At 58.3% G+C, this 11,460-nt stretch overlaps 1 protein-coding gene across 3 annotated transcripts; it reads right to left on the reverse strand.

Annotated features, from left to right (window-relative positions):
• Nucleotides 1-2,389: 2,389 nt before the first annotated feature.
• On the reverse strand, nt 2,390-8,288 carry SLC39A3 (solute carrier family 39 member 3). 3 transcript variants are annotated; one of them, XM_049642345.1, is made up of 4 exons: nt 8,167-8,247; nt 7,307-7,424; nt 6,353-6,684; nt 2,390-3,305 (listed from the first exon to the last, which is right to left on the reverse strand). In XM_049642345.1, exons 3-4 carry the CDS (start codon nt 6,560-6,562, stop codon nt 2,571-2,573), a joined length of 945 nt encoding a protein of 314 aa, XP_049498302.1. In that variant the 5' UTR covers nt 6,563-6,684; nt 7,307-7,424; nt 8,167-8,247; the 3' UTR covers nt 2,390-2,570. The 3 variants fall into 3 exon arrangements, with proteins under 3 accessions (XP_049498302.1, XP_049498300.1, XP_049498301.1); XM_049642343.1 differs by lacking the exon at nt 7,307-7,424 and having other exon boundaries at nt 8,167-8,288; XM_049642344.1 differs by lacking the exon at nt 8,167-8,247 and having other exon boundaries at nt 7,307-8,097.
• Nucleotides 8,289-11,460: the final 3,172 nt, after the last annotated feature.

An 11,460-nucleotide genomic window follows, 5' to 3' on the forward strand; every position in this document is an offset into this window, starting at 1 on the left:
GACCCCCAGGAGGCAGGAATCTCCACCGACGTTCCCTCAATATGACAAAGTTGCATAGCGATGGCCTTTTGCGGCTGACGTCCAGTCTCGTAGGGGGGCTGATCCTGGGCCAGGTGGTGAGCAATCCAGTCTTGTTCAAGACAGAGCTCCTGTCAGCAAGTGGCAGTGCTCTTGTGTCAGAGCTGGTGGGGGGACAGGGCCACCAGGGGCCAGGGAAGCTCAGGAGTGAGTGCTGCTTCTCCAGGGCCTCCGTCAGAGGGCAAAACAGCCACTCTTCCGACCTTGACGTGGGGACAGTCTGCTCCTCGCCCCACGTGGGGAAAGCTGACCAAAGCTAAGACACTGTCACCCCTCACGGCTGGCCGACCGTGGCAGCTTCCATAAGAGGTCCCAGGGCTGATCCTGGCTCCGCTGACCACAGAAGACAGGAGGGGTGGCCGGGAGTGGCCTTGGGGGGCTGCTGTGGCAGTCTGTGTCCGCTCTTCCAACATAGCCCCCTCACACTTCTCGGGGCTCCGGGGTCCTTGAAGCAGCTTTGCTGGGGCTGGTGGGACTGTAGGGAGAGCAGGTCAGCCAGGAGTGGCCATGGCCCAGCAGATGGAGAGGGTTAGGATGCTGGGGACCAGGGTGGCTGGCCTGGGGCCCACAGAGGGGCACCCGGGTCTTTCCACACCCCAAGGCTCCTGGCTGGCATGACGGTGCCCTTCCCGGGCTGGCTGGTCAGGAAGTTGGCTCAGGGTGAAGGGAACAACATGGCCTTGGGGACCTCAATGGGTTCGGCGGGGGGACGTGGGCAGTCAGGCTGTGGTGTCCCCAGGGCCACTCCATGGAGCTGATGGCTGGTAGGAGGGGAGACCCTGCTGTGTGTGTGCTTTTGGCAGTGATGGGGGATACAAAGCTGAGACCCTGGAGCAGACTTCCTCGGTCCAGGTGAAGGTGGGCTACAGAACCTGGTGGCTCCACAGACACCCGCCTCCCCACCCCTGGGGAGAAGGCCAAATGGGTGGAAACTTCCAGTTCCGGGGTGGGGTGAAGCTTGGCAGCAGAGGCTGCCAACACTGGGTTTAGGCCACCGTGGAAAGGAGGGTGGAGGCCCCCACCCCCATGGCGGTCATCGTCCCAGCACAGGGACAGGGCGGGCCGTGTGGGGTTCAGAGATGAGGCCCCAGAAGAAAAGAAGTTTCTAGCAACGGGACAGTTCACATGACAAGGTGGGGGCAGGCAGAGCACAAGTGGGGGGGCTCAGACACACATCCCCACTCCCCCTGCCTCTTGTGACAAAACTCAAGGGGGCCAGGGCCATGGCACAGGTGTCCCCTCGGGCCTTGTGCTGGGAGGGGCTGAGCGGTGGCAGCAGGCAGCCCCTGGGGCACGGGTGCACCCACCCACCCTCCCTTGGGCAGGCAGTTCACGTCCCGGGGCAGAAGGGGCCTGTGCTTGCCAGGGCTTAATCTGCTGAGCGGTGGGGGGGGAGGGCTGCCGGGGGGGAGGGCTGCCGGCCGTGAGGGGCGCAGGGTGGAGATCCAGGGTCCTGGGAAGGCGCACTCCGGGGCCCGTGTGCCCGCAACTGAGTGGCCAAGTGAGGAGGCCTGAGTGCCCGTGACGGAGCTTGCGAGGCTGAAGCCACCAGCACCCGGCCTGGCCACGGGCCCGCCCTCCCTCCTGTAGCACCTCTGGCGGCTTCAAGCCAGACACGCGGAATCCGCTGGGAAAGGCTGTCACCCCTGACTCCGTTCCCAGAGGCATGGCTCTGGGCTTCTGCGACAACAGGTTGCCACGGAGCGACGCCCAGGGTTGGCACCAGCCCCACACTCACCCGAGGCAGGTGCTGGCTTCATGTGTCTGTGCGTCGGGCAAGGTGAATGGCGTGTGGCCCTGCCCCCATAGCCCACGGAAGTCTGTCTCACTCCGGGGACAGGACTGACAACCAACCAGCCACGCTGGCCCCCGGCCCCACCTGCGCATCTCTCGGGTCCATGGGCCTCTGTTCCCTTAACCCGCACGCTCACCCGGCCCACCAAGGGTGTGTGGGAGGGGGCACGCAGGAAGGCAGGGAGGAGGGGAGTCCTGAGGTGCCCAGGACCCTGCCCGTCTCCCAGGAGGCACGGCGTCAGGCGGCAGGAGTTAGAGCTGCCCTGTGATCCCTGGTCAGACGCTCCGGGCTGGCGGGCTCCTCCGTTAGGAACAGAGCCAGCTGGGAGCAGAGGACGCAAGTCTCAAGCCTCCGGCTGGGCTCAGTGGCTCAGATAGGCCATATTCCTGTCCTGTACACAGGTGGGAGTGTGCGGGGGAGGGGAGGGTCCCAGCCCGACCCCCTCTGGGTGCCCGGGCCCCAGCGCCTGTGCGAGTCCTCAGATCCCAATGCCAGAGGACGACATGGCCACACAGCTTTGGTAAGTAATTATAAGAGCAGTATTTTTAAAAGTGGTCGCGGTGCCTCGGGCTCAGGGCATAGGATCTGGGGCACAGCCCCTCCGTGCACAGGCGGAAGCCCGGGGCCTGAGCGCCCCCGCCTGGGTGACGGGGGGGCTGGGGGACCGCCTGTGTCCGGCGGGTGGGCGGTGGGCAGTTCACCACTTGAGGAAGACCATGCCGGCCAGGACAGCGTAACCCAGCACCAGGAAGAGGACTTTGAGCAGACGGTCACTGTTCTCCTCCAGCTCCTTCGCCAGGATCTCAAAGAAGGTGACGAAGAGGAACGTGCCGCCCGCCAGGCCCTGCAGCAGCACCGAGGCCACGCTACTGGGCACACCCTGTGCGCTCTCGATGCCCAGGCCGACGCCGATGCCCAGGGGAATCATGGCGCTCACGGTGACGGCCAGCTTGGCCGCGTCCCTCAGGGCCATGGAGCACCTGGCCATGCTGATGCCCAGGGCCACAGCCACCAGCGTCTCGTGGACGGCCACCCCCACGAACAGGCTCACCACCTTCTCGCCGTCCTCCTGCAGGCCCAGGGCCAGGCCCTCGAAGATGGAGTGCGCCGACAGGGCAAACACCAGGCTGAGGAGCCGCAGCGGGCTGGAGCGCGACAGCTCCTGGACGCTGAGCCCGTGTGCGTGGGGGTGGGGCTCCGCGTAGAGTGCATGGCCCCGCGTGCCCCCCATGAAGGGGCTCTCGTACTCCGAGTCGCTGCCAGCGTCCGAGCCGGCGTTGAAGGTCTCCAGATCGATGAAGGACGGCTTCTCCTTGCGGAACGTCAGGATGAGCTGCTCCAGGAAGACGGTCATGAAGAAGCCCAGCATCACGATGGTCTCGGCCAGCGGGTAGTCGGTGCTGATGTGCCCGAGACTCAGAACCTTCTGGAGCTGGAGCGGAGGATGTGTGAGGGAGGAGAAGGGGGAGGGGGGTTCAGAGGCGGGAGGCCTGGACACTCGCCACCAACACAACAGGGTCCCCAGATCTCACTGATCAGCTAGCAAAGCACAGAAGCCCCCCGTTCACACAAGAGGCTAAAAACGGGGGAAGGTGGACTCACCCTTTGGTGGATTTGGAAAAAACAGCAACAACAGCATAAAAATAACCCTATTACAAAGGGGGTCGTGAGGCTTTTCGTGACATCTACTAAATCGGCCCAATAACATTAACTGTGCTGTCGGGGGCTGAACCGTGGTCCCTAAAGATACGTGCACGTGGAACCTCAGAACGTAACCTTCTCCGGAAGAAGCGTCTTTGCAGATGTAATTAAGGTGCTCCCGGCGGAGAGATTCGTATCTTAAAGGTTCCCAGCCCGCAGAATCTCCAAACTAACCCTACTTGGAGAGAGGCGATTCTGTGACAGTGAGGCTGTTAGGGTGGGCCCTGAGCCGACAGGACTGGAGTCCTTACAGGAACAGGAAAGACACAGGACCACCACATGAAGAGGCAGGAAGGAGAGAGGCCTGCGAGGGACCCAGGCCTGCCGGCATCTTGGTCTCGGACTTCCAGCCTCCCCACCGACCAAGAGTAAACGCCCATGGTTTGAGCTGTGGCACACGGCTACGGCAGCCCCAGGAAACTCACGCATCAGGATCTTGAGACGAGATCATCCCAAATCAGGGTGGGCTCTAAGTCCAGCAACAGTGTCCTTATGAGACACAAAAGGAAAGGACACACAGAGACACGGGGAGATGGGCATGTGACCACGGAGGCAGAGACTGGGGTGATGTACCTACAAGTCAAGGAATGCCAAGGATTGCCAACAAACCTCCAGAAGCAGGGAAAGGGCACAGGACAGATTCTCCCTCACGGTCTCAGAAGGACCCAGCCCTGCTGACACGGTGATCTCAGCCTTCTGGCCTCCATCACGGTCACAGCAACTGGCCTTTGCAGCCCTGGGGCCTGCGTGGGGTTTGCTTGCACAAGGCACCCCGACCTCCTGGGTGGACAAGCTGGGAACGAGGGAGACTCCTCAGACATCCACCTGCACCCCAGCAGATGCCTCGAGCTAGCCCCGTCCAGTAGAGCTTTCCGGTGACAGAAAGGCTTTCTGTCTGTGCTGATACCGATACGGAAGTCACTAGCCGCGCGTGGCCCATGCGGACCTTAGGCGTGGCTGGTGCGGCCAAGGACGGGCATGTCGAACCGTGTTTCATTTTAAGTCACTGAAACGTGACTAGACAGGCCTACAACAGGCTGCCACTCCTCACAGCTGGGTCGGGTGGCCCCTGCTCACGAGGGTGTGTGTGCACTCCACGCTGGTCCGGCCTGGGGGCTGCAGGGTGAGCTGTCAGCCGTCTGGACCGCTCCCCCTCCACTTTCACTCACGGCTGCACAATGCTCACGTGCACACGCAATTCCCGAGGGCTCCACCTGAGCCAGGCGCTCCAAACTATGCTCGTGGCACCCCTTTCTTTCCTGTCACAGCCTTCGTGACAGCCCGGGAACACACACACACACACACACACACACACTGGGGGCTATCCTGCCCCAGGGCACACCTGCAAAGTCTGAGGACATTTTGGTCGTCACGACTTGCGACGGGTAGTGCTGGCATTGGGGCCAGGTCATTCTCTGTCGGGGGCCGTTCTGGGCACCAGAGGGAGGTGGGAGAGGGTGTTGAACAGCATCCCTGGCCCCACCCACCTGATGCCAGGAGCTCCGCCAGTCGTGATGACCTCAGATGTCTCCAGACATCATCCAGTAACCCTGGGGGTAGGACGCCCAGGTGAGACCCCCTGACCCAGTGACCTGCCATCACTCAGTGTCCCCTGGCGGCAGAGTCGTCCCCCACAGGGGAACCCCCGCTGCACCAGAGGCCGTGTTTTGCAGAGAAGCCGCTTCATTCATTTGCCAAACATCTCACAGAGGCCTGCGTGTGCTACACCTGGGGAGACACCAGCACGTGGGGAGCACTAACCCCCCACCCCAGGGATGAACACGGATCAGATCAGATCGAGGAAGACAAGGCAGACGCAAAAGCCACGGTGTGCAGCACTGCTCTCTGCAGGGTGACCGTGCCAGCTGAGGCTGGCCAGGGGCCGCAGGGGAGGGGCCTGACCCGCCAAGGCTCAGGTGTGGGCAGGCGTGCGGCATGGAGTGGCTCTGGGAGGACCATGGAAGGGCCACATGCACCATCACAGCAGTCTGGGCCTGAGGACTCTGAGATTTTATCCCCCCTGGACGCTGAGTGTGTGAGTCTCCCACACTGTGAACAGAGGAGCACGAGGTTAGCAGCGGAAGGCCACAGGAACGTGTCAACTCACAGCTCTGGACGCCCAAGTTGCAGGCACCGGCTGTGGCCTGCTGATGACACATGCGGCCGTGTTGGGGAGGCCCACGTGGCCAAGGCCTGAGGGCAATCCTCCACCAGCAGCCGGGGAGAAACTAGGCCCCTGGGTCTGACAACCGGGAAGGGCTGAACTTGCCTTACCACCACATGAACTCAGAAACCGACCCGTCTCCTCAAACCCTGAGGTGAGACCACAGCCCACGGATACCCGGAACGCTGTCTGAGAGAGCCCGGAGCAGGGGACCCAGCTATGTGGTGTCCAGACTCCAGCCCCACAAAAATTGTCATAATAAACACGTATCCGGTTAACTTGTTAGGCAGCAGCAGCTAACTGATACAGGTGTTGAAGAGAGGCCCAAACTGCCAGCTTCAGGACAAAGTGTATGCTGGCCACGGTGGGCAGTCTGCTCAGGTAGCAACGGGTGAGCTCGCCAGCGGGGAACCCTGTGTCTAGTTCAAACCCCCTGCTTACCAGACAAGGCCCAGAGAAGAGAAGCAAGCAATGTGCGGTCACACAGCAAATCCATTTCCTGTCACTCTTACAGCGTCAAGGCTCCACCCAGCTTGGTGGCTTTAGTAAAAAAACGTCAGTGACCCTTGGCCATAAGGTGCCAAGGGCGGCGCCTACCCCCGGGGACCCCTTACCTTTTCCCTCACGGCGGGCAGGAGGGCATTGAAGCACGTGGCCAGAAAGACCCCGCCTCCGAAGGTGTTGCAGAGCGAGAGGATCTTTTTTGAGCGATGGGCCTTCTCAAAATCCGTCTCGATGATCTTCACTGGGAGCAGGGAGCCAAGCAGCATGAAGAAGAACACGCCCACCATGCAGAGGACTTTGGCCACCAACAACTTCATCATGGTGGTGGCCCAGGCTGCTCCGGTCACCGCAGGGCCAAACCATGTGTGGGCGCACACTCCCGTCCCACGATGTGCTACTGGGCCCAGCCACGTGGCTGGGGGCTCATGCCTCGGGACATCCGCTGTGAACGCCAGGGGCAACCGCGTCAGCTGTTGGATCACCTGCCCAGCTCTAGTGACCAAGCCCATCACCCCCAGGACCTTGCTCCATTCCAGGCCTGGCCCGCATCCCTGCCTTCCGCAGGAGTATCCACGGCTGCACTGTCCGGTATGGGAGTCACTGGCCACGTGCGTCTATTTAAGCTAAGGAGAACTGAATGAAAGGCAAAATTCGGCTCCTCAGTCACACCAGTCATACTGCAAGTGTCTAATAGCCACACAAGTGCCGTCGCCACCATACTGGACAGCGCAGACAGAGAACGTCTCCATTGCTGCAGAATGTTCTATCGGGTGGTGCTGCTCCACTGGTTTCCCACTGCCCGTACGTGAAGCCAAGCACCACACCCTGTACAGAAGGCCCTGCACCATCGGCTTCACTCACCCCACATGGGCTTTTGTGGGCCTTGAATATGCCTAGCCCGTTCCTGCCTCAGGGCCTTTGTATGGGTTGTTCTCTTGTCCTGGAACATGTCTTCCCCCTGACCTCCCGATGATGTTTTTTTCTTTTAGGTCACTGCCTCCAGGATGCCTTGGAAGGGCCTCCCCTGGCGGACCTGTGCCCTAAACTGTATGCCTTGTACCCACCGCGAGTCCTGGTGCAGAACAGATGCTCAGTAACCACTGGCAAGCAAACAGGTGAGCTGAATGAAGCATGTGGACCTCTTTACAGGACTCCACGAACCCAAGTGGAGCAGATATCGCCCTGGACTCAAAAGCGTCACTGTTAGTACGAGGGCCCTTGGCTGCTCCTCTGTCCCTTGGTTTCCTCCTAACCTCCCAGCTCTCACTGCCCACACCCCACTTCACTGAGGTCTTCAGGTCTCAGCTCGGATGCCACCGGATGGAGGGGCCTCTCCCTCCCCTTCCCTGGCATGAAGTTCTGGCATTATTTGTGCTACGGGAAACTGCATAACTCAGAGTCCCTGAATGCGCTCCCTTGCTCAGGGCTGCAAGCTCCGCGCGGGCAGAGAGCCTGTCTTGATGGAGGCGGGCCCCCCAGCAGCACCCAGTGCACAATCAGGTCGACGGCGGGCATCGCGTAAATCCCTGCGGGTGTCCAGATACCCCGGTCTGTGCAGTGCGGGTGGGGAGGGGGGCTGTGCGCTCTCAACCCGGGGGCTGATGGGGGTGGGACCAGGACAGCACAGGCGCATTCATTCATTCACTCACTACACACCGAGCGTCTCTTGTGTGCCCGCGCTGCAGCGGGGGCCCCGGGGAGGGCGAGGCCGAGGCCGAGAGGGCTCCGCCGGGGAGGGAGCAACTCGCGCTCTGCCCGGGGGACTCGAAAGCTAATTACTACAGACAGACCTCGCCGATCAGGGGGGAAACCAGCCTCGGGGCCGCAGCCGGGCCTCCGCTAACGGGCGGCCGAGCCGGCCAGACCCCGAAACGCCCCGCCCTGGCACCCAGGCCCCCGGTCCCCGGCCCCTGTCCGCACGCACCTCCGCCGGGCCCTCGCCCGCCCGCTGGCGCCTCCCGCCGCTCAACCGCCGCGCGGTCTCGACCCCACAAGCCGTGCTCCTGTCCGGCCCCGGCTCCGCGCGCGGCTGCCCACGCCCCGCCCACGCCGCTGCTCATTGGCTACCCCGAGCGCCACGGGCCGAGTGCATCGTGTCCATTAGCCGCTGTGGTTGCCACTCATCCTGTGGACCCCCCCCCCCGCCACCCCCGCCACCTCTCCTACCGGCATGGGAAAGTAGTTTCCTGTTTCTGAGCGGTAGGTACAGCCTGCAGGTGCCTCCGGCGGGAAACTCCAGCCCTAGAGGAATGGTTCCCGTACGACTTGGCTGCCAGAGCTGTCCAGGGGTGCCTGGTGCTGAATCCCGCTCTAGGGAGGTTTGGCCATTGATGGGAAACCATTTGCTTCGGGAGACTGTCTCTCCCTGAGCGTCCACGACGCTGGTGTCCTTCCCTTCAATTTAAGACGCAGATTCATCTGTGTCCACATCCCTGCCTTCTATGTGTTCCAGGGCCTCTTGTAGAAGAACATCTGTGAACAAACCAAGATCCGCCACCCTCCCCACACCCCGCCAAATTTGGAGCTTACATTCTAGGAGAAGACACAGAAAATCATCAGTAAACATAATAAGTAATGGAATTATGTCGGAAGGTAACAAGTGCCCTGGGATAAAAGGGCCAATGAGGAGCTATCAAAAGTGCTGGGTATGGGTTGCTATTTTAAGTGAGATGCTTAATGTTTGAGCAAAGGCGAACACGGAGAAGTTAGTCCAGCGGGTGTATGGAGGCAGACCGTCGCACACATAAGGGACTGAGAATACGGAGGCCCTGGCAGGTCTGTGCAAGAATGCCAGTGTGGCCAAAGCACAGGATAAGAGGACATGGGTCACAAGAGGCCTTGGAGGGAAATAGGGAGCAGTTGCAGTTTTGATCAGAGACGTGACAGATCCAGCATCTTTTAACACAATCATTTGGTTATTGTATCAATGCTGCTAACAGGCCAAATGAGATGAAGACTGAGAATTGTTGATAGTTTTTAGACAGAGAGAAGATAATACTTTTTTAAAAAGCTTGTTTCACTGCCCTATAAAAACAACCAGAGTTATGTGCTCACTTCGGCAGCACATATACTAAAATAATTTAAAAAATTTTAAAAGCAATAAGAGTTATAAAAGAGAAGACTGTATTCATTTGTTTACTGAAGTCTTGTCAGCATACTATGAGCCAGGCATGGAGAGAGCTGCTAAGAATAAAGCACAGAGTGCCACGGTGTGGACAGACCCAGAGGACACTGTGTGCAGTGACAGAAGACAGACACAGAAGGTATGTCCTGTGTGACTCCACTCACAGGGGGTCCCTAGAGGAATCCCATCCAAAGAGACAGAGAGTAGAAGGTGGGATCCAGTGCTGGGACAAAGAACGGGGAGTCAGTGTTTCATGGGGACAGAGTCTCAGTTTGGGGAGATGGAAAGTTCTGGAGACAGATGGTGGGAGTGGCTGCATGACAGTGTGAGTGTTGCCTGATGCTGCTGAGCTGTGCCCTTAAGAGTGGTTAAAATGGTACGTTTAATTTTATGTATATCTCACCACAACTAAAAAATTTTAAATTTCTTTTTTAAATGTTTGTTTATTTTGAGAGAGAGATAGAGTGTGAGCGGGGGAGGAGCAGAGAGAGAAGGAGACTGAAAACCCCAAACAGGCTCTGCATTGACAGCTCAAACGAGGGGCAAAACCCCACCAACTGTGAGGTCATGACCCGAGCCAAAGAGTCAGATGCTCACCTGAGCCACCCAGGCGCCACCCCCCCCAAATTTTCATTAATGGAGTATAAAACGAACCCTAGGTCCTCACAGTTCACAGTCTAGTGAGAGAGACAAATATAAATGAATTAATAGCACACCACGATGGGCAGATTTCTAAGATGGTTCCACGTGATCTCGACATCCTAGTACCCATGCCTTTGTGTGATTCCCTCCTTGACTCTGGGCTGCCCCTGGTGACTTGATTCTAACAAACAGAATATGGCAGAGGAATGGGATGTCATTTCCCTGACTGGGTTACAAAACACCGACTTCCGTCCTCCTAGCACAACTCCATTGCCTTTTCAGCTTGTATGGCTTGACGAAGCAAGCTGAGATGCTGGAGAGGCCCACACTGCAAGGGGCTGAGGATGACCGCCAGCCAACAGTCAGCAGACCTTCAGTGCAAGAGCCTGTTAAATTACTGGATCCTGCCAACATCATGAATGATCATGGAAGGGGGTCCTGTCTCAGTCATGCCTTCCGATGACTGCTGCTCAGTGGGCACCTTGATTATAGACTTTGAGAGACCCTGAAGCTGAGGGCCCATCTAAGCTGCACCTGGATTCTTAATCCACAAAAACTATGGGATAACAAATGTTGCTGTTTCAAAGCCACTAAGTTGGGGGGGGGGGTAGTTTGTTAGGCAGAAGGTAACTAGGTAATGCACATACGTAAAGGAAAAACTACCGACTGTACTAAATGCCCTGAAGAGGGGGGCCTGGGTGGTTCAGTCGGTTAACCATCTGACTTCAGCTCAGGTCGTGATCTCACAGTTCATGGGTTCAAGTCCCGCGTTGGGTTCTGTGCTGACGGCTCAGAGCCTGGAACCTGCTTCAGATTCTGTGTCTCCCTCTCTCTCTGCCCCTCCCCCACTTGCGCTCTCTCTCTTAAAAAAAAAAAAAAAAAAAAGCCCTGAAGAGAGTTTTGTGTGCGAATTAACCAAGTCCACTGTGGGTGTGGGTGTGTGTATGTGTGTGTGGAATGTAGGGCACCAGAGGCAGTTGGTATAAACATAGATAAGAACTTGCTGTATTTGAGGGACTGGGAAGCTGGGTTGTTGTATCATTGCCTGCCCACGTGGATACATAAAATTACAGGGGCACCTGCGTGGCTCAATTAAGTGTTTCACTTCTGCTCAGGTCATGATCTCACCATTCATGAGTTTGAGTCCCATGTCAGGCTCTGTGCTGACAGCTCAGAGCCTGGAAACTGCTTCAGATTTTGTGTCTCCCTCTCTGCTCCTTCCCCACCCACCCCCTCAAAAATAAACGTTAAAAAATTAACCATCATAACGTTATGCTCTAAGAAAATCTGCCCACCTCAAGTCATATTCTAAATTTTCTCCTATGATCTTTATAATTTTGCCTTTAAAAAAAATTCCATTTTACACACATTCAAAAACAGGCCACACTAACCCATGGCAATAAACACTAAGGCAGCGTTACCCTTGGGGGATATGAGGGGAGATGGGGGAGA

This window comes from Panthera uncia, chromosome A2 (genome assembly GCF_023721935.1).
Source record: "Panthera uncia isolate 11264 chromosome A2, Puncia_PCG_1.0, whole genome shotgun sequence".
Classification (NCBI taxonomy): Eukaryota; Metazoa; Chordata; class Mammalia; order Carnivora; family Felidae; genus Panthera; species Panthera uncia.